This window comes from Stegostoma tigrinum, chromosome 11 (genome assembly GCF_030684315.1).
Source record: "Stegostoma tigrinum isolate sSteTig4 chromosome 11, sSteTig4.hap1, whole genome shotgun sequence".
NCBI classification, from domain to species: Eukaryota; Metazoa; Chordata; class Chondrichthyes; order Orectolobiformes; family Stegostomatidae; genus Stegostoma; species Stegostoma tigrinum.
This window is the reverse complement of record NC_081364.1, coordinates 1,710,074-1,733,394: the sequence shown is the minus strand read 5'-3', so window position 1 is coordinate 1,733,394 and position 23,321 is coordinate 1,710,074. Positions and strand designations below refer to the sequence as shown.

Genomic DNA, 23,321 nt, shown 5'->3' with positions numbered 1-23,321 from the left:
TGTCTACTGTGTGGAAGCAGGCTATTTGGCTCGTTGAGTCCATACCAACCCTCTGAACGGCATCCCACCCAGACCAACCCTTGATCATAGCCCTGTATTCTTGTATTTCCTGTGGCTAATTTACCCGGTGTGCACATCTTTGGACTGTGGGAGGAAGCTGAAGTACTGAGAGAAAACTCACGTAGGCACTGGGAGAATGTGCAAACTCCACACTGACAGTCGCCCGAGGGTGAAATTGAACCTGGGTTCCTAGTGCCGTAAGGCAGCGGTGCTAACCATTGAGCCCCAGGAAATGAGGGCTCGGCTGAGATTTGAACCCAGGACCTCTTACATGTTTACAATGTACAAGGCCCTAAGTGAGAATCATCCCCCTGGACCAATGAGATTTTGCTGGCTAGTTTAGTGAAGACTCTCTGATCCTGTTCTGTGATAATGTATGCCACTCTCCCCTTTGTGTCATTGCTTTTTGTTTAAAAAAAGCAATAAAAATTTTGTCTTTATTTTTTCTGGGAAGCTTCATGTTCACGCCCTAAGATTATGTTCAAAAATGACCATGCTTTTCATAACTGAGCCACCCACTCCATTGCACCCCACCCAGACCTTCTACCTCCCATTGAACTGTTTCATTAGGTTCGCTGCCAATAGTGCTCCAGCTGTCTGCTATTTCTGCTCCGATCTACGTGAGAGTGTGTGTATAATGCTTCACCACAAGTCCTTGGGAGGTGGCTATCTATATGTTGGACCAAAAAAAAATGAAAACACAGAATGCTACAAGACGTCAGTCTTTCAATTGCCTTCAAATAGAAGTTAAGAAACTTCGTCAGACTTGTAAAAAGGAACACCTAAGATGTTAACCTACCTCCATTCTCCTTTCTGACTCCAGCATTGGCCACATCCCCGATAACAATGATCCACTGTTGCCAAAGTGTTACTTGAACTCCAATAACTCTGGGGTCCCAACACTGAGCCCTGTGGAACACTACCCTTTTCCTGTTCCTAAGCCAACATTGGCTCTAGTTCGACATGTTACCCTGTACCCCGTGGCTTCTATTTTTCTGATGTGGGACCTTGTCAAATATCTTATTAAAACCCATGTAAACAGTATCCACTTCACTACCTTCATCAGTCCTCCTTGTCACTTCCTCAAAGAATTCAAATGTTGTAAGGCATGACCTTCCTTTAACAAAGCCATGCTGACTATTCCTGACTAGCCCATGCTTTTCTAAATGATAGTTTACCCAATTCTCAGGATTGATTGTAACAATTTTCGCACTACTGAAGTCAGACTAATTAGCGTTTTTAAACAACAGAACAGCATTTGCATTTCTCCAATCCTCTGACACTTCACCTATGTCTAGTGAAGATTCGAAAATAATCCTCAGAGCTTCTATTTCTCCCTGACCACTTCTAACATCCTAGGTACCAGTCCATCTGGCCCTGCCGACTTATCCACTTTCAAAGGATTCACATTGCTCTTCTTGGATTCTAATCTACATCATTCCTTTCCTTTGTGAATATGGAGATGAGAAATACAGAGTAGGGAGACGACATGCCACTCCTGCAAGCATCCTGATTTGGGAAATGTTGCATGCGTAGTTATTTCATTCTGGCACCTGGCAAGTCACTGTCTGGAGGATGAGTACTGGATGGTTACTGGAAAATAGGGTATTACATTCAAGCACCGAACTGTTCATCTCTTCCACACACACACACACACACACACACACACCCCCTCCCCCATGATTGGCCTCCTTAGTTTACCTCTGAAATTAGCAGGCAAAAGGAAGACCTTTGAATGGTCCATTAAAGCATGCATTTAATGTTTTTATATAGTATATAGTTCATGTTAACGTAATCGCTGTGATTATTGAGTATATCTTTCCTGTTGTGTTTACACAGTTCTGTTTTTCTCTGTTTTGATGCATTGTCTCATGTGGTAACTTAGACAAGCTAACTTGAGAGTAGTGCTGCTTTTTGAACTCTTCTGATTTGTGTGTTGTGGTGGGCACAGACTAAATCCAACTTTTTAAAAGTAAATTTTCAGCATTAACCTGGAATGCTTTATTTGCTTTCTACATTACAAGAGCCTATTCTCAAGTGTGTTTGTCCCAAATTTAGTCCAAATACTTGATCCTGGTTCATCAAATGCAACTTGGAATGTGCAAAATGTTCTGGGGTAGCACATGGACTTGCTGGTTCGAAACATTCCCACTCATTTAGTATGAGCTATTTCAAAACTATTCTTTCAGTATTTTCTCTTCCCATTTTCACCTAATCTCTATCAAAGCCGGCATGCTCAAATATTTGAGCCTAAACTGTAATTGTGAATTGTCCAAATTGAGACCCTTCCTATCTGATAATGTAGCACCCTCTCTGATATGGGATGGCGGTTAGGAATAGGTTTGCTTGATTTTTAGCCTGCATAACTATAAAGTAATTCAGTGCATGTGGTGTACTTTACGATGGATTTTTGAGGCAGCTGATCAGGAACAGTCTGATGACACATCCTATCAGCTGCCCCCCCCCGCCCCCTCAGGCCAGAGGTGCTATTTAAGTACAAACTAGGGATGAAAGATGACTGTAGTGCTTACTATCACGCCACTCATGCTGTCATCCCAGGCAGAGTAGGGCATTGCCTTTCTTCCCTACTCCCCTCCGTTTGGCTTAAGTGTTAAATCTTCAGGATGGTCTTGCACATCACATTCCACACCAATCTCTCGAATGCATGCACATGTACGCCCCCTCCCATGTTTGCCACACCCCATTTTCTCTCCCACCCTCCCCCCAATAAGTACCTCACTCCATACATGTCTAACATGTTTTGTATACATGCATACACACTGAACATAGCTACCTGCAAACGTGCCACAAATATGGAGCCAGTGCACACGCATTGCCAATATGTGCAAATGCTTGCGTGCATGCATCACTATCATTTCATCAATATAAACACATGTTTAACAACTTTCCTTAAAACTAAAATATTCAACATATTGTTTTGTTGTTCCACTGTTATTGTCCCAGAACCTCTTGCACTTCTCTAGATTACTGCACCAAAGGCAGTTTTATGTTTTATCAGGAGCTTGAGTTAGAGAAGGCCTGTATTACATTTGTTCTTTTGCGAGAGGCTGATGGGAGTTTCCACAAATCGCAGGCTTCTCTAATATGGCAGGAGCTGGAGGCAGAAGAGACTGGGGAAGAGGGACCACGCACACCAGGCAGGCATAATCAGGGACTTAGGCCTCTGCAGTCTCGGATCCACGAGGATTTCTCAGGAACTCAGCTGACAGACTACTCAGACCAAGACTGCGTCCGATATTTTGTTCTCAGCACTTTAGCTGCAATATTAGCTCTCTTTGTAAATGTCCTGTACCCACTGATCATCTAGGTTGCATGGAATACAACAGCAGAGGACAGAACTGCTAGTGTACACAGCTGACCAACAGCTAATCCACCACACCAGTCCTTCATTACTTCCCAATTGATCCATCTTGGTGTAGCCATTTCCTTTTGTAGAATGTGACAAACTTGCCCTGGAAGTATGCCATATTTCAGACCGTAACTGACAAATTATTAATTTTTTAAAGCAGAGCTTAAAAGGATAAATCTCAGATTGCATGTTCCGTCCATGATCTTTATTTAATACAGGATAATTCAAGGTAGTGATAACTTTTTTATTGCTCATTAAATCTACTTTCATTTTCACTCTTAACAAATGAAAAATAAAAGTTTTATACTGGTAGTCTTGGACCTCCGACTGTTGTTTGATCGTAATGTCTCTTTTTAATGATAAATTATTTATTTATGAAGAACTTCTCGTTAACACTAAAAATAAACCCTCAAAAGCAGTGCACAATTTTTTTTGGAAGTATGATAAACTTAATCAGCAAGCCTGTCTGTTTCTGCTGCAGAGAGACTATGACAAAAGTATCTGGTGATCTCTTGTGCAGCTGAAGCAACTGACCAGGTTTAACTTCTGAAGAGAGGTTGGAACTCTGCAGGTAAAAATGACTGGAGTTGGCTTCAGGCCAATACTGGCAGCAAGAAGTCATTGGAAGCAGTGTCACTGTCTTTCTCTTCCTCTTTCTCTTCCTCACCCTCTCTCAAAACCAGGACAATGGGCAGAGGAAAAAAAATAATTTTAAAATGAAGAGGCCAAAAATTTTTAAATTCCAAACAAGAGAATACATTGTACAATGTTTCTGCATAGCAACTTAGCGTCACAGTGTAATTCCATGTTATCCTTCACAAATTGAAATTTGTTGACTGTATCTTCTCAATGTTGCAAATCCAAGGCTTGATTAGGATTATAAATCCTGTGTTCATTCATGTCCTGTTGCTTTTTAAATTTTTCTAACGTTGTACCTGAAATGATGTTGGCAAAGGCTGAGTGTATTATTTTGTCACTGATGTATAAAGGCGAAAGTTATGAAGGGATGCCCCCACCACAGATTGTACATTTCTTTTAAAATTGAAAACATTGTAATGTTAATGTTTAAAACATGTAAAGTTGGAGAATTTAGATCTCATTTGCAATTTTGAGTACTGAAAATTCATTTTATCGTGCTGAATACATCAGCTTGAGATTTAAATATGGTTTGCAAAATTTGCTGGTGTAGTTTTAAAAAAAGAGAAATATAATAAATTTTTATTGTACTTTTTCAGCCGATTTTGAGTTACACGACCTTCTTGACTTTTTTTTTGTCCTAAATCTCGGCATCGATATATTTGCAGGCTTCTAGTCAGGCAGCACGGGGAGCAGATCTGGAGTCCGAAGAAGCTCCCCAGCTGAGTCCGGACTCGGTATCTGACTTGTTCACACGTCCTGCGGACCACTGCACTCCAGCCTATGGAAACGTGGAAGAAGTAGACTGATGATTGGTCTTATCATGGGGACTGTGTATAAACTGCATGTCGCAGCAAGAGGCCTGGCACTTTGGACAAAAAAAAATCTGTACATCCCCTCAACTCACATAACTAATTTATTCTCCATCCCTTCCTCCCTTACACCACACCTTCCTCCCCTCTTCCTCTTCTCTGGGTCCTTGAATTGTAGCCTATAGGAACAAGGATTGATTTGTCTTGGTGCTTTTGTATCATTGATGCCATTCTGAGGTGAAGATGCTGCTGAAATGGGTTTTTAAAGGTGATGTGAACAAATGTATTTGATTAACTGTTCTGCTGCCATTGTGCATATTATAGATTATTGAGCATCTGGGTGCACACTCAGTTGTGGCAAGAACATCTGGGCCACCTGTTTGCAATTGTACCTCTTTTTAAATATCTCTGTTCAAATCTACTTTTATGGATATAAAAAGTAGTAGTACTTGGATATGCACAGCATGACATTCTGAACCTTAAAAAAAATTGGAAATTGTTTTTGTGGAGGTTACATGTTACAGTGGTAAGTAATGGGGGAGGCGTTGTGCCAGAAGGCTCATGGTGCTCATTACTATCTGTTTGAACCGCTGGACTCATTCTCTTGAATAATAAACTTGGATAAGGAAAACCCTATTTCTGAAGTGGAGGATGGTGGTGATGAGAGGATATATGAAATGAACGACCCTGTTGGGTGAGGATAGTGGAGTGGATTTTTCTTTGACCTCTGTTCTGCAAGCTGTTATGTTCTGCATTAAAGGAAATTTCCTTGCCCTCTTTGGAAAATTGAAATAATATTCAAAGCTTCCCTAAAGGCTTCCTCGTTTGGCATCAGGAATCTGTCATGTTGATGATATTGGGGCTTTGTGTGCATATGTAGTTTTCCTCTGCCACATCTACAGCTGCAGGAAAAATGCAGATTTTGAGGTTGTCACAACAGAATGGGCTGTGTGTCTGCATATATCCTCATGCTAGCTCCTGTACTTTAAAACAAAGTGACTACAACTGTAAAATATCAAAATTCAAGCTGGATCATTTAATGATTCCTTGCGGTGTAGTTACTCAATCTTGTATTGAATTTCTTGTGAGTAGTGCTATCATGATTCTTGCTAGAAGTTCGAAACTAATTCCCTCTAACCACCTGTAGAATGCATCAGGTTGCGATTAGTGGAGGCTGAGCTTGATTGAAAGCTCAGCCATACAAAAATACAAGTATTTGTGAATGCTTCTCTCAGATGACGATCAAGATCCTGTTTAGAAGATTAGGAATGGAGTGAACCTTTAGCAGTCAACAAAGTCTACAGGTTCAGTAGCTCCTCAGTTCTTGCAATATTCAGTTGCCAGTTTGTAACCTTCAGTGTCATTTGCATTCAAGATTGGACTTGAGATGGAAAAGCATTTGAGGGAATATGAGGCTAATGCCTTTCCCACTGTATATCTGCATTCCTTGGCTTTTAAACAAAACCAGTTAAACCAACACACCACTGCACTCTCCCCAAATCAATGAACAATACCTCTCAATGAAAGTATATGACACATGCACATCATTCATTACAATCCATTAGACACTAAGGAAGGTTAAGCTTGACCAATGATACATGCCTTTTGAAATTGGATAGATGAAGGTAGATCATGCAGAAGGTGCTTGAATAACCTGAGGTAGAAGGTGCAATGTCAAAGAGCACTGAGGTTTCTCTTTTTTGTTGTTAGCAATAAACTCCTTATTGTGAATAATCATTTACTTTGGCTTATTTCCCAGTAACCCACAGTTGAAGTAGTTGGCAGAATTACTAGAGGGTAGCAATCAGAAAATCCTGAGAAATGATATAAATCCTAGTACAAGATTGAATCTGGCGCCCGAGCAAAATATTCCAAATGCTGAAAATCTGATACTCAGCTGGTCTGGCAGTATCTGTGGAGAGGGAAAAGGGGGTAATCTTCAAGTTTCTCATTGAATTTTCATCTTATCTTCACTGTTTTGAGTTTTCATTTAAAGCTAGCAACCTGCTGTGATCACATTTTCTAAACCAGCTCATGCTCATAGAGACCAGCAATAAAGTCAACCACAACATTGTGAGCTGCAGTTAGATAATGTGACATATAGGAGCTGTAGCCCCAGTGTGAACAGTTACCATCTCTAAAGTGAAGGTTACTCAGGTTTACTCTGCTTCCTTCCCATGCTAATTGGCGATCTCATATTATTTCACATATAAGTACCTGTTAATCTTAGTCACCTAATGCAGCAAATCACAGCTACAGATCTGAGTTTTACACCCTCTGAACCAGACACACGCACGATTATTCAGATACTGTGTACAACATGTGCAGCTATTATCTACTGGATCCAAAGTTATTGGAACTGAAAACTTGTTCATTAAAAACTGATGTAGGTACTCTGGTACCTGATCACTGTCCTGGTACACCTGTCACTTAGTGCTATTTGGCTATCACCAGAATTCAAATTTATCCGATTTGTTGCTGAGTGGGAATAGCTAATGTTAAACCTACTATCAATGCAATGTGATGAGGAAGATACAGTTGACCTGAGGGCACTTTTGAAGCAAGGAATGAAAAGATGGGACGCTCCTAGACTCTGCATGTATTGGGTGAGGGTTTTTGTGATCTGCTGGTGAACTTTGGCATTTTGTAAAAGGGCGAGAGATGTCATTAACAAACTGACCTTTCAAGGAGCAGAGAAAATAGTCCCACATTCCTTAATTCCCCTACTCCATTCTCCTCCCTCTCTTCTTCCCCCCCCCCCTAATTATAATATTCCCCATGCACCTATTGCCTATTGCACCACTGTCAGTTGCAACTCCCTGAAGCTGATGTGCTTAAAGCCAATTCCATTGCAGGAATGATCAGTGCCAGGCAAACTGTTGCATGCTGCAGGACTTTTTTTTTGTTTTGGTAATCCCCATCAGAAAGGACTTTTGGTATCAATTCAGCAAAGAAAATGTTGTAACCTGTGGCTGGATATCTTTTGTAGCTTCGGTTGGATAATACATAATCATCATCTCATACATGGATTCCACACAGATGCAGCTCATGATGAGACCAGATTTTAAATGTCGGTGTGTGATCAACACCTCTTTCTCGTTTGCTTCATCCTTCTCACAATGGTGGAAAGTTGTCTTGAGAGCCTCCATTTGATAAGTTCACACTAAGGCAAGGTTTAACATTTTTGCACACTTGACACAGTCTTGTATTTCTGTTCCTAAAATACATCATCTTCCTGAATGTATGGCCTCATCTTTCAGTTAAAGAGAAAGATTCAATTGAACACCTCATCACCCGTTTGGAAGGTACACTGTTCACATCACCTTCAAGCAAATGTTTGTGTGTGAATTGCTGAATCGCAGGCTGATTTGGTTTTTTTTCTTTCTTTTCTGAGATTCTTTGCTCTAAGACCCTTATTCTTGCTTGACTGAGTTGCTGTCCTTTGAATTATTGAAATGCATTTGCCATCATATACTGCATACCAAATTCCAGGGGAGGGGCGTGGTTGGTGCTTGGATTCAGTCTCATTGTTCATACCCAGTTGCTGCACCCATTCTGTCTTGGTGCTTGGGGCCAGTGGATCCATTTAAGTCAAGACTTGGTGAGGTTATCAATTAGGTGGAGGAGCCATATACAAACCTGTGAAGATTCCATGACCTATACTGGCCCGTTGACCCCCCTCTCAGGGGTGGCAATATTTGACCGTCCAAGAGAAGGTATCTTTGAACCCACTGCACTGTGCAATGAAGGTACTGTCACAGTGCCATCAGCCCTGAAGTTCCAAGAAACGACTGTCTCCCGTTTCCATTAAGGTAGGAAAATGATTCTTAATATTCCATGCGGCATTGCAATGACTTGACAACCTGGTGAAGACACATCGGCACTTGGTTGTGATTTGATTACCTGATCTCCTACCTCTGTTACCATGCTAATCACTTGTAGTCACTGAAAGCCTTCTTGAATAGTAATCCAAGTCAAGGCAACAGTTTTGAGGAAAGTGAGCAGATGGCAAGGCTGAGTGGGTCTGGTGGAGTGGAATGAAGTCGCTGTGGAGTTATAATGCCAGCCAAATTCCATTTCAGTGCTCATGTTTGCCATGAGAGACAGTGAAGGAAATGTCTCTTGATGTCCTTCTGCTTTTTTTTAAAAAAGTGCACATTTGCTGTTATCACAGTTACAGACCACATCTTCAATCCCCAGTTAAAGATTTTTCTCTCCTGAAGGCACGAGTCAGATACTGGGAATAGTTCACAGCAAAAGACTGGGCCAATGCTGACACTGTCCCTGAAGTGCACTTGGGCTGTATTTTTGAAACAAAAAACTGAAAATTTCAATTTGAGTTCTTTGAACGGGAAAATGAATTTTATGTGGGCTTGGTTTATGTGCCTCTAGCCTCCCTCACTAGCCACCGGACTTTTATTATCTCTTCTCCCCCCCCACTATCAGCCTCTCTCTCTCTCTCTCTCTCTCTCTCTCTCTCTCTCTCTCTCTCTCTCTCTCTCTCTCTCTCTCTCTCTCACTCTCCACCCCTTATTTTGTCTTTTTCAATTTCTCACTTACTCTCTGGTCCCTGGTTTCAATTTTCCACCCATCCTGCTCATGCTTTCTGACCCTAACTTTCCTCTCAATCCACCTCAGCTTTGTTGAAATCTTTGTTTTCCTGTCGCTATCTTTCAAGACAAATTTGATGTGGAAGCGAAATGATTGCATTTCAGTTTGTTAATTTTACCTGAATTAAAACAAGACAGTTTTGTTTTTGTCTCATTGGCTGCTGTGCTGAATTTTGTTGATTTTGTTGTGTTGTATCAGAAATTTAAAACCTGTTCTGGAGATGTGGGTATTGATGGGTGTGTGGTAGGCTGGGGGAAGAGTGTGTTATTGCATTTCTCACTGCTGTTTTTCTCCCAGTTAGCCTCTGACAAAGCTGATGCTGCCTCTATTGGGAGCTCCAGGGTAAATTTGCCCAAAAAAACAGAACAGCCAAATTCCTGGACTTGCAGCAAAATCCCAGCAGACAGAAACTAAACAATGGACTATTAGCCAAACTATTTCAATACTTCTGTGCAGCTTTCCTATAATCCAGCCTGTAAATGCTAAATCCTGCTTTTCATTTGGAATTAGATGTAATCTTAAAAACTCTGACCTTTTAATACTTTGTTTCTCATTACTGTGCTACACTTAGAGGTTGTAAAGGAACAAATCTGTTTCACTGTTTTCCACTGTTGACTTATGGATCCCGTTCCTTTTGATTATTTTTCTTTCCACTTATTGTTGTTTTTAATCTTTCATTCCATTCCCCCCGCCGACCCCTCTACCTCTTGTTCTTTCTTCATAGCCCTACAGAGTTTATTTTTTAAAGTTACTTTTACTTTCCGATCTTCCCTGACCAGCATTTATCTTAGAAATATGGAAGATCTGAGCAGGTGTGGGCCATTAGTCATAAGAGCATATCTACCTGCTTCTTGAAAATGCAATATTTTGGCCTCAACCACTTCCTGTGGTAGTGAATTCCTCAGGCTCACCATCTGAGAGTAAATTTCTCCTCATCTCAGACCTAAAAGGTTTACCCCTTATTATTAAACTGTGACCTCGGTTCTGGACTCCCTGAAAATCCAAATGAACAGTCTAAATGATGACCATGAATCCATTTGTTGATTGTCAGAAAAAACCCATCTGGTTCACTAATGTCATTTTAGGGAAGGAAACTGCCATCCTTAGCTGGTCTGGCCTACGTGTGACTCCAGGCCCACAGCAATGTGGTTGACTCTTAACTGCCCCCTGGACAATTTGGGATGAGCAATAAATGCTGGCCTAGCCCAGTGATGTCATTCTGTTAATGAATAAGAAAAATCAGGCACATCCTCCCTGTGCTTACTCTCTCTAAGCCTGATTGAATTTTAGGTTTCTGAGATTTCCCCTCGTTCTTCTAAACTTCAGTGAATACAGTCCTAATCAACTCAATCGCTTTTCATACGTCAGTGTGCCATCCCAGCAGTCAATTTGGTAAACCTTTGCTACACTCCCTCCACTCCCTCCTTCCCCAGATAATGAGATCAAAACTGCACCCAGTATTCCGGATGTGGTCTCACTGAGGTCCTGTATCATTGCAGCAGGACATCTCTATTCTTGTACTTGAATCCTCTCACTATGAAGGCCAATGTTCAGTTTGCTTTCTTCACTGCCTCCTGTACCTGCAATGTTTACTTCCAGTGACGTTCGGAAGACATCCAGGTCTCATTGAACATTCCCATTTCTCAATTTATACCCATTCAGATGATAATCTGCCTCCTTGTTTTTACTCCCAAAGTGAATAACCTCACATTTTATCTGCATTAGCTGCATCGGCCACTCATTAACCCAGTCACTGAGCCCTTCCAAATCCATATTGAAACATCTTTGCAAGATTTTCACCCTCTCACCCGACTTTGTCGTCGGCAAATTTTGAGATATTGTATTTAGCTCCCTCACCTAAATCGTTGTGAATTGACATCAATCAACATCACAAAAGCAGACTGGTCACTATCATATTGTGTTTATGGGATCTCGCTGTGTGTAATTGACGTTTCATGCATTAAAATGGGGGCTATGCTTTGAAAGCAAAAATATTCCAAGTGAAGCATACTACGACATCAAATTATCATAAGCTTAGCTCATAAACAATGTTTGTCTCATTCCTCTTCACTACCTGTGGACATCTCAAAATGCATAAAGGTAGATAAATCCCCAGGACACTATGGAAAGATAGGAAAGAAATTGCAGGGCCCCTAACAGATATTTATATCATCGACATCCACAGGTGAGGTGCCAGAAGACTGGAGAGTGGCTCGTGTTGTGCCTTTTATGAAATAAAGGCTGCAAGGAAAAGTCAGGGAATTGTGAACCGGTGAGCCAAATGTCAGTGGTGGGTAAGTTGTTGGCAGTCTGAGATACAGGATCTACATGCATTTGGAAAGGCAAGGATTGATTAGGGACAGTCAACTGTGCGTGGGAAATCATGTCTCACAAACTTGATTGAGTTTTGTATTTGAAGAGGTGACCAAGAAGATAGATGAAAGCAGTGCAGTAGATGTCTACATGGACTTTAGCAAGGTTTTCGACAAGTTTCTGCATGGCAGACAAGTTACTAAGATTAGATCACATGGAATCTGTTGAGAGCTAGCCAGTTGGATACAAAATTAGCTTGACAGTAGGAGACAGAAGGTGGTGGTACAGGATTGTTGTTTGGACTGGAGGCCTGTGACTAATGGTGTGCTGAAAATATTGATGCTAGATCCACTGTTGTTCACCAGTGATGAGAATATAGGTGTCATGGTTGGTAGGTTTGTGGATGATACCAGGATTGGTGGTATAATGGACAGGCAAGAAGGTTTTCTAAGAGTACAACGGGATCTTAATTAACTAGGCCAGTGGGCCAACGATAAACAGATGGAGTTGAATGAAAATAAATGTGAAGTGTTGTGTTTTGGTTAGGGGAACCAAGGTAGGACTTACACAGTTAACGATAGGCTCCTTGGGTAGGTTGTTGAACAGAGAGACCTAGGGGTGCAGGTACATAGTTCCTTGAAAGTGGTGTCTCAGGTAGATGGAATGTTGAAGAAGGCATTTGGCATGCTTGCATCAAGTACAGTTGTTGGATGTCATGTTACAGCTGTACAAAACATGGGTACGGCCATATTTGGAGTACTGCATACAATCCTGGTTGCCCTGCTATAGGAAGGATGTCATTAAACTGGGAAGAGTGCAAAAATATTTACACAGATGTTACCAAGACTGGAGGGTTTGAGTCCCTTGGGCTGGGACTTTTTTCCCTGGAGTGTTATAGTCTGAGGGGTGGCCTTATTTTGGTTTATTAAATCATGAGAGCCATAGATAAGGTTGAATAGTCAAGGTCTTCCCCAGGTTTGAGGAGTCTAAACCTAGAGGCCATAGGTTTAAGGTGAGAGGGGAAAAATTTAAAGGGAACCTGAGGGTCAACTTTTTCACACAGAAGGTGTTGCATGTATGGAACAAGCTGCCAGAGGAAGTGATAGAGGCTGGTACAATAACAACATTTGAAAGACTTTTGGACAGGTACATGGATAAGGGTGGTTTTGTGGGATATGGACCAAATGCAGGTAAATGGGACTAGTTCAATTTAGGAAACCTGGTGGACATGGCTGAGTTGGGCCAAAGGTCTGTTTCCATATTCTGAGTCTATGATTCCAAGGTCTTGACGTACTTCTTAAAGTGTGATGCCCAGAACTGGCCACAGTCCTCCTAGTTTATGGTAAACCATGAGTTCTTGTTCACAATCCAGAGCGAGCAAGTAGTAAAACTTGGCCAAAGTCCCATGAGGACCTACTGATTGCACATGCCCATCAAAACTTCTGTCATTAAGTTTGCAACATGTTGGCTGTGCCCCAAAGCAGGTGCAAGAAGATGGATGCTTTCACGATCTCAGAGTATCACAGATGGATTCCCAGGCAATGGATTGTTTTTTGAAGCGTAGTCTCTGTTGTATGAAGCAGGGTAGCCATTTTGTAAACAGCAAGTTCCTGTGGCAGGCAGTGTCTAAATAACCTGTTAATGTTTAATGCCATTGAATTTAAGTGATAAATACTGGTATTGGAAATAGAACATAGAACAGTACAGGCCCTTCAGCCCATGATGTTGTGCCGAACTTTTACCCAAAACCTAAGGCCTATCTAACCTCCACCGCTACCTTATACTATCATCCATATGCCTATCTAATAACTGCTTAAATGCCCCTAATGAGGCAGACTCCACTCCCCTCTCCGGCAACGCATTCCACATTCCTATCACTCTGAGTGAAGAACCTACCTCTGTCGTATCCCCTGTATCTATCTCCTTTCACTTTAAAACTATGCCCCCTCTTAATAGCTACCTCCACCCTAGGAAAAAGTCTCTGGCTGTTCACTCTATCTATACCTCTATCAAGTCACCTCTCATCCTTCATTGTTCTAAAGAGAAAAGCCCTAGCCCTCTCAATCTTTCCTCATAAGACCTTTCCTCCATTCCAGGCAACATCCTGGTAAATCTCCTCTGCACCTTTTCCAACACTTCCACGTCTTTCCTGTAATGAGGAATCTGGGAAAACTCGGTCCCTTGCTCCTCTTCAAACAGTGGCAGACACTCTTCATCTGCCTAGTGTGCTTGTTTTAACATCTAGTCAGTAGCACAGTTCCTGTTCAGTACTGTGCTGTAGCATCTGCCTGATTGTACAGTCCAAGTTCTGCTTTGGGTCTTGAATCTAAACCATTTGACCTCAGAGACAGGACAATGCCTAAACCCTCTGCAGCACTAATAACAATCTGCTTAATATCAGTATCCTGTGGTTGCTGCCCAAAACAAATATCTAGTTACCACCACCACCAGTGTTCCCGTCTCTGACCCAAATTACAGCCGTGAGATTTGTTAGCTGGAAGCACTTTGGGACTTTGAGACTATTAAAGGAAGTTGGGATGAGCTTTCTATAAAACAATAGCTCAGTCTCAGCTGTAACGTAACAAGCAACAGGAGTAGGCCATTCAGCCCCTCAAGCTTAGTCCATAATTTAATATGATCATAGCTAATCTCATCTCGGTTTCTTACTACTTTCCTGCCCAATCATCAGAAACCTTCACCCCATTACTAATTAAAGACCTGTATATCTCCTCCTTAAATTTAATCAGTGTTCCAGCATTAACCACACTCTGGAGGGTGTGGGGGAGTGCGTTTGAATTGCACAGATTCATGGTTCTTCAAGAAAAGTAATGTCTCATCTCCATTTTAAATCTGCTACTCCTTATCTTAAAACTATGACGCCTTGTTCCAGATTTCCCCACATGAGGAAATATCCTCTCCACGTTCACTTTGTCAGGCTCCTTCAGTATCTCCTTATTCTTCTAAACTCCAGAGACTATGGGTCTAAACTGCCCAATCTCCGTAAGACAAACCCCTTATCTCTGGAATCAATCTAATGAATTGCCTCCTATACAACTGCTTCCCTCCTCAAGTAAGGGATCAAAAATTACGTAGTACTCGAGATGTGATCTCAGTAATGTTTTGGACAGTAACATCAACACTTCCTTATGTTTATACTCTAACCCTTTAACTATTAATGACAAAATTCTGCAATGCCTGCCTCTTTGAAGGTTACGTGGAACAATCCCTCTTCCGTACCTACACTGGCCCTAAACCCCACCTCTTCCTCCATGACATCGATGACTGTATCGGCACCACTTCGTGCTCCCACGAGGATCTCGAACGGGTCATCCACTTCACCAAAACCCTCCACCCCAACTGTAAGTTCACTTGGACCATCTCTAATACCTCTCTCTCCTTCCTGGACCTCTCTGTCTCCATCTCTGGCAACCACCTAGAAACTGATATCCATTTCAAGCTCACCGACTCCCACAGCTACCTAGAATACACCTCCTCCCACCCACCTTCCTGCGGAAAGGCCATGCCCCATTTCCAATTCCTTCGCCTCCGCCGCATCTGCTTCCAGGATGAGGCAATCCGTTCCCAAACATCTCTCATGTCTTCGTTTTTCAAGGACCACAACTTGCCCACTCTCAGTGGTCAAGAATGCCCTTGACGGTGTCTCCTGCATTTCCCACAACTCATTCCTTATACCCTGCCCTGAATAACAACCAAAAAAAATCCTCCTTGTCCTCACATATCACCCCACCAACCTCTGGATCCAATGCATCATCCTCTGACACTTCCGCCATCTGCAATCTGACCCCACCACCAAAGACATTTTTCCCTCCCTACCCTTATCTGCTTTTCAGAGGGACCACTCTCTCTGTAACTCGCTTGTCCTCTCCACATTCCCCTCCAGGCCCACCTCACCCAGTACTTTTCCCTGCAACTGCAGGAAGTGCTACACGTCCCCCTTCACCCCCATCCCAGGCCTCAAGTAGACTTTCCATTTCCACATCAAGCAGATGTTCACCTGTACGTCTGTTAATGTGGTATACTGGATCCGGTGTGGCCTCCTGTACAACAGGGAAACCAAGCGGAGGCTTGGGACTGCTTTGTGGAACACCTATGCTCGGTTCGCAACAAACAACTGCACTCCCATTTGCGAACCATTTCAACTCCCCCTCTCACTCCTTAGACAACATGTCATCCTGGGCCCCCTGCAGTGCCACAATGATGCCATCTGAAGGTTGCAGGAACAGCACCTCATTTTGTTTGGGAACTCTGCAGCCCAATAGTATCAATGTGGGCTTCACAAGCTTCAAAATCTCCCCTCCTGCTACCGCATTCCAAAACCAGCCCAGCTCGTCCCTGCCTCCCTAACGTGTCCTTCCTCCCACCTATCCCCTTCTCCCACCTCAAGCCCCACCCTCCCATCTCCTACCTACTAGCCTCATTCCACCCCCTTGACCTGTCCATCCTCCCTGGACTGACCTATCCCTTCCCTAACACCCCACCTACAACTACCTTTACAGGTTCCACCCCGCCTCTTTGACCTGTCTATCTCCTCAGAAAAGAAACAGCGAACCATGAAAGATGTCTACTGCTCTATTCCCTGTTTCATTTTGGAAAATCAGATCACAATACTATGTTCCTCTTTTTGGCCAATGCAAAAAATAGTGTAGCGTTGGTCTGAGGCAATGGAAGGGCTTTTATGTTGGACTGGTCCATATTCAGGAACTCAGTGGCCACGCTAAATGAGTAAGCCACGAGCATTACAGACTTTGTTAATAAGTATGCAGAAGACTGTGCACTGAAAATGTTAATTCGAATGCTCCCCAGCTGGAGGCCTTGGATTAACTGGGAGGTTGACTCCCTATCCAAGTCTGGGTCTGAGGCATCCAAGTTGAACAACTCTGACCTATACAGCATATCCAGATATGACATTTGTAAGGCCAGCAGAGACACCAAGAGGCGATACAAACTATACTTGAGGGCTAAAATGCAAAGCCAAACAGAATCATGGGCAACAGAGCATCCCTACCTGATGAGCTCAACACATTCTATACTTGCCTTGAACAGAAGATCAGTGAAACAATGTCACCTATCCCAACAGCTTCAGGTACACCTGTAGCCCCGATCACTGCTGCAGATATTAGATTGGCTTTCTTGAGAGTGAACGCAGCTCAAATCAACTCCGGCCTCCAAATTGCTTTGATCCTTTATAATTCACCCACCGGCGCAACAGGCCCACGGCAGACACCATTTTACTGGGCCCACAGTCATCCATGGAACATCTGGGTAGCAAGGATATCGGTGTCAGGCTCCTACTTATTGACGACAGCTTCAGCCTTCAACACCATGATTCCAAACTCATCTCTAGACTCTGAGGCCTCGGCCTCGGCTCCCCGCCCTCTGTAACTTCCTGACCCGTAGACTGCAATAAGTGAGAATAGATGACAACACCTCCTCAATAATTCTCAACAGTGGTTCCCCACAAGGGTCTGTACTCAGCCCTCTACTGTACTCCTTATATACTCTCAACTGTGGTCAAATTTGGCCTCAAGTCCATTTTCAAATTTGTAGGTAAGTTTACAAGACTGTAACTGTTGTGGTTCATGTCTCAAACAAAAACAACACAAAATACAGAGATTAAGAGCTTAGTGACCTGGTGTAACAACACCAATCTCTCCCTCAATTTCACTGAATGAAGAAGTTGGTCATTGACTTCAGGAAGCAGATTGGAGGACACGCCTCTTTCTGCAGCAATGGAGCTGACGTGGAGATAGTCGAGAGCATGAAGTTCCTGGGGGCAAGGATTGCCAACATTTGGTCCTGGTCCACCCCATATTCATGCAACAGTCAAGAAAGTGCAGCAACGTCTCTAATTCCTCAGAAGGCCAAGGAAATTCGGCATGTCCATAATGACTTTTACCAATTTTTACAGATGCACCATAGAAAGCATCCTATCTCGATGCAGCACAGCATCGTACAGCAACTGCTCTGCCCAGGACCAAAAGAAACTATAGAGAGCTTTGAACAATAGCCCAGTCCATCTCACAAACCAGGCTTTCATCCATTGACTCCATCTACCTTCCCTACTGCTTCAGGAAAGCAACCAATATCATCATGGACCCCTCCCACCCCAGTTAAACTTGTTTGCACCCTCTTCAGTCAGCTAGAAGATATAAAAGTTTGAACACCTGTACGAATATATTTAAGAACAGCTTCTTCCCTGCTGTTATCAGACATTTGAATAGACCTCTCAAATGTTAATACTGATCTCTCTCTCTGTACCTTCCCTGTGGCTGGAACATTGTATTCTGCACTCTGCAGGGTATGATCTGCCAGAAGACCATGCGAAACAACACCTTTCACTCTATCTTGGTACATAGAACAGCACAGCACAGTACAAACCATTCAGCCCACGATGTGCTGGGAACAGAACAGATCCCTGTGGAACACCACCGTCACCGAGCTCCAGGCTGAATACTTTCCATCTACTACCACCTTCTGTCTTCTATTGGACAGCCAGTTTTGTATCCAGACACTACATATGATAACAATTAATCAAACTCAAACTCAAAAGCTCATTTATCTCAACTCTTATTTCTGTTGTTTAGCTAATCCTGTATCGCAGCTAATAAATTACTCCACCTCATGTGATTTTACTTCGGTAACCCTTTTGAGCAGCAACTTTTCAAACGACTTCTGGAAATCCAGATATGTTACATCTACAGGATGTCTACTATTGAAGTTGCTTGGAGTCTGGTGTCTGATTCTGACCTCATGCCTGAATGGATGTGATGCATTGCAGGGGGTGTGAGAAGAAGTGATGGATTGAGGGGCATCAGGTGTGTGAATAGATTCAAGAAGTTGGGGCTATTTATAGAAGAGAGTTTAAGAGGAGTTGTGATGGTGTTCACAATCATGAGGGGTCTGGACAGCGTTGAGAAAACTGTTCCATTCGGTGCCAGATAACAATTGAGTAACCATTATTAATTATTGTAAAAAACCCATCTGGTTCACTCATGTCCTTTAGGGAAGGATATCTGCAGTACTTTCCTAGTCTGTTCCATGTTACTCTGGATCCACAACAACATGCCTGTCTCTTAACTGCTCTGAAATGGCTGAGCAAGCCGCTCGGATTGGGACAAGCACTACATGCTCACCCAGCCAGCAGCACCCACGACCTGTGACCAGGTGAAAATGAATTCTGTCGGAATGCAGGTCCTGTCTCTCTCCAAGGATACAGGGCAATGGCACATTGCCTGGGCATGGGCCATGTATCTAGTTTTTGCCCCTCACCTCTAGGGTGTAGTGAGACTTTGGCACCTGTGATACACCAAGCATTCATCTTCAAACCACTACTGAATTAGGCTCACCCACATTGCCAGATTGCTGTGGAGTTTGACCATTTCTGTTCAATTTAACCTTTTTGCTAATTTGTACAAGAATAATCTAAGTAATTTGTTTAGTTTCCGTATATAATCAGCACTGAGCCTAACTGAAGTCTCTCTAAAGTTTCTGACCTGGTACTGTGTGAACTTCAGTAACCATCGAAGTGGTTTGTTCAACAATTAAAGGGGAAATATACAAGGACTATGGCATCAGGGGACTGTGCCCTATCGGGTGTCGCTTCCAAAGGGCAACTATCGGCATGATGTGCCAAATACATGATTTGGCTGTACCCTGAGGATAGGGCACTGCTATTCAGAACTGTCTGATTGTGGGAGACTGACTGCAGTTAATACCAACCCCCCCTGCTGTGTGGCTGGAGTCACAATATAGGTAAGACCACGTAAGGGCAGCAGATTTCCTTCTGTTCTCCTTAGGCCATGAAATTGAGACTGGTTTTCAATCCCACATTGAGGTGGGATTTGACCCTGTGCTCCCAGAGCATTAATCATGGGCGATTACCATCGTACCACTCTCTACCACGCGTGGCATCACTCAGTGAGTCTTCCCTGGCCTGCTTCCAAGACAACGACAACCATAATGTGTAGGTGTGTGGATGAAGGAGTCTATGATGATTGAGACACACACACACCGACAACCACTCAGGGACAAGTACAGTCATGACCGTCACTGAATCCCCTCCCTGTCAACAGCCTGCAGATCACCATTGACCAGAAAGTCAACTGGACTCACCACATAAACAAGAGCAGGCCAGAAGCTGGGAATCCTGCAGCAACTAACTCCCCTCCTGATTCTCTGAAGCCTGTCTCACCATCGACAAGGCACAAGTCAGGAAGCTCGACACCATCCCGGACAAAACAGCCGCTTGATTGGCACCACATTCACAAACATCCCCCTCCCTCCACCACCAACACTCAGTAGCAGCAGTGTGTACCATCTACAAGATGTACTGCAGAGATTCTCCAAAGATCCTCAAACAGCGCCTTCCAAACCCACAACCACTTCCATCTAGAAGGACAAGGGCAACAGACACATGGGAACATCACCCCCTGCAAGTTCCCCTCCACACCCCTCACCCTCCTGACTTGGAAATATATTGCTATTCCTTCAGTATCACTGAATCAGAGTCCTGGAATTCCATCCTTAAGGACATTGTGGGTCAACCTACAGCACATGGACAGTATTGGTGCAAGAAGGTAGCTCACCCCCACCTTCTCAAGGGGCAATTAGGGATGGGCAGTAATGCCCACATCCCACAAATGAATTAAAAGAATTACTTTATTTACCTTCCCAATTCTGTGTAATATCTCATCCTAACATAAAGTGATTCATAGCCAGGGACATCCTCATACCTGTGTACTACAGCATTCTTCTGGCTCTCCTCAATTTAAACATTATCCTTGTCCCAATAGACAGCCTCTCGTTTTCCCACATTATATTCCTGGTATTCCATTTAGCCACATAGTTTAACCAATCTAAATTCCCTTGTCAGGTCTTCACCACCTCTTCACAACATACTTACACCAGAGCTTTTTTTAACAGCTTGAGAGTCAGCCCTTTGGCCCATTGTCCTGCACCTCACTGTTCTAATGCCATTTCCCAGCACTTGGCTTGTAGCCCTTACACTCCAGCATTTCACATACTTATCTAAACACTTCAGAAATGTAATGAGGATTTCCCATCTCTACCACTGTTTCAGGCAGTGTGTCCCTTGGGGGGTAAAAACACCCTCAGATCCCTTCTCAACCTCCTACTCCTTACCTTAAAACTGTGTCCCAGCTTATTGATCCCTTGACGATAGGGGAATATTTCTGCCGATCTACCCTATGTCCCTCATGTCCACCTCAGTCTGGACCACCCCTCAGCCTTCTCTGCTCAAACGTTAACGCTTCCATGGGATCTAGTCCCTGTTTGTTGCTGAACCATCCTGTCCCGGGCAGCACCCTGGTGAATCTCCTCTGTAGCCCCTCCACTGCAATCCCATCCTTCCTGTGGTGATCACAGCTGCGCTCCTGCTGTGCTCTAACTAAGGGTTCCTACTTACCTTGGAGTAACCTGGAAAGTTAAAAATCCGAAGCTCCCTTTAAGTCACAGACATAGACAACTCACCATCATCAAAGCTTACCCAGTGCCAACCTTCATCTGCTGATGGAATTTTAAACATGACCACAGCAAAGAGGTTGACAGAATCAGGTCTCTGACCTGTTTGCAGACCAACAGAGAGGAGAGGAGCCCTGTCCACGTTCCCGGGCTAGGAGCCGGTGAAGTGGGTGCTGCAAGATTGTGGATTGTCAAGCATCTGACCAGTCCTTGCCAGCCAGGGTGTGGGGTCTATACTGAGCTATTGAGATGGTGTTGGACAGGAGCTCACTGCCCACTCAGACCACCAGAGGGGGCAGTCCCATCAACCTGCTGCAGCAAAGCTGCATTGAGCAAGGTGACTGTGGAGCGAACATTGTGCCACAGGTGAAAAGAGGGGGCTTTGTTGCTGACAACCCATATGATGTGTCGGGGGGTGGTGGGTGTGAAACTTGTGGCATGGACAAGAATACAAGCCAAGAGCAGACCCTCAGGACAACAATAAACAGTTGTGAACCAGTCTGTGTGAGTCTTCCCTGTCCTTCAATTCTGGATCTCCTCCTCGTTCACATCGTCAGAAAAGCACAGCACCTTTTCAGTTCGGGCCAACACATCAGCAATGGAGAGCTGCACTGTTGCAGAGTCAGTGCTGAGGGAGCGCTACACTGTCGGAGGGTCGGTGCCGAGGGAGTGCCGCGCTGTTGGAGGGTCAGTGCCGAGGGAGCGCCGCACTGTCGGAGGGTCAGGGCTGAGGGAGCGCAGCACTGTCAGAGGGTCAGTGCTGAGGGAGTGCTGCGGGAGTGCCGCATTGTCAGAGGGTCAGTGCTGAGGGAGGGCCGCATGGTCGGAGGGTCGGTGCTAAGGGAGTGACGCACTGTTGCAGAGTCAGTACTGAGAGAGCGTCGCGCTGTCGGAGGGTCGGTGCCGAGGGAGCACCACACTGTCACAGAGTCAGTACTGAGGGAGTGCCGCGCTGTCGGAGGGTCAGTGCTGAGGGAGCGCCGCGCTGTCGGAGGGTCAGTGCTGAGGGAGTGCCGCGCTGTCGGAGGTTCGGGGCCGAGGGAGCACCACACTGTCACAGAGTCAGTGCTGAGGGAGCGCCGCGCTGTCGGACGGTCAGTGCTGAGGGAGTGCCGCGCTGTCGGACGGTCAGTGCTGAGGGAGTGCCGCACTGTCGGAGGGTCAGTACTGAGGGAGCGCCGCACTGCCGGAGGGTCAATGCTGAGGGAGGACCGCATTTTCGGAGGGTCAGTGCTGAGGGACAGCCGCACTGTCGGAGGGTTGGTGCCGAGGGAGTGCCGCACTGTCGGAGTGTCAGCGCTGAGGGAGCGCCGCACTGTCGGAGGGTCAGTACTGAGGAGCGCAGCACTGTCGGAGGGTCAGTACTGAGGGAGTGCCGCATTGTCGGAGGGTCAGTACTGAGGAGCGCAGCACTGTCGGAGGGTCAGTACTGAGGGAGTGCCGCATTGTCGGAGGGTCAGTACTGAGGAGCGCAGCACTGTCCGAGGGTCAGTACTGAGGGAGTGCCGCACTGTCAGAGGGTCAGTGCTGAGGGAGTGCCACGCTGTCAGAGGGTCAGTGCTGAGGGAGTGCCGCGCTGTCGGACGGTCAGTGCTGAGGGAGTGCCGCACTGTCGGAGGGTCAGTACTGAGGGAGCGCCGCACTGCCGGAGGGTCAATGCTGAGGGAGGACCGCATTTTCAGAGGGTCAGTGCTGAGGGACAGCCGCACTGTCGGAGGGTTGGTGCCGAGGGAGCGCCGCACTGTCGGAGTGTCAGCGCTGAGGGAGCGCCGCACTGTCGGAGGGTCAGTACTGAGGAGCGCAGCACTGTCGGAGGGTCAGTACTGAGGGAGTGCCGCATTGTCGGAGGGTCAGTACTGAGGAGCGCAGCACTGTCGGAGGGTCAGTACTGAGGGAGTGCCGCATTGTCGGAGGGTCAGTACTGAGGAGCGCAGCACTGTCCGAGGGTCAGTACTGAGGGAGTGCCGCACTGTCAGAGGGTCAGTGCTGAGGGAGTGCCACGCTGTCAGAGGGTCAGT

General features: G+C 44.7%; 1 protein-coding gene across 3 annotated transcripts in view; it reads left to right on the top strand.

The window, feature by feature from the left end:
- Positions 1-9,642, top strand: part of usp19 (ubiquitin specific peptidase 19) — a 133,560-nt gene extending 123,918 nt beyond the window's left edge. Inside the window, exon 28 of one of the 3 annotated variants that reach the window (XM_059649681.1) lies at positions 4,735-9,642. In XM_059649681.1, coding sequence (XP_059505664.1) covers positions 4,735-4,875 — 141 coding nt within the window. In that variant the 3' untranslated portion in view covers positions 4,876-9,642. Of the gene's footprint in view, positions 1-3,154; positions 4,630-4,734 lie in introns of those variants that run through there. The other 2 variants (XM_059649680.1, XM_059649679.1) reach the window with 2 other exon arrangements.
- The last annotated feature ends 13,679 nt before the right edge of the window (positions 9,643-23,321 follow it).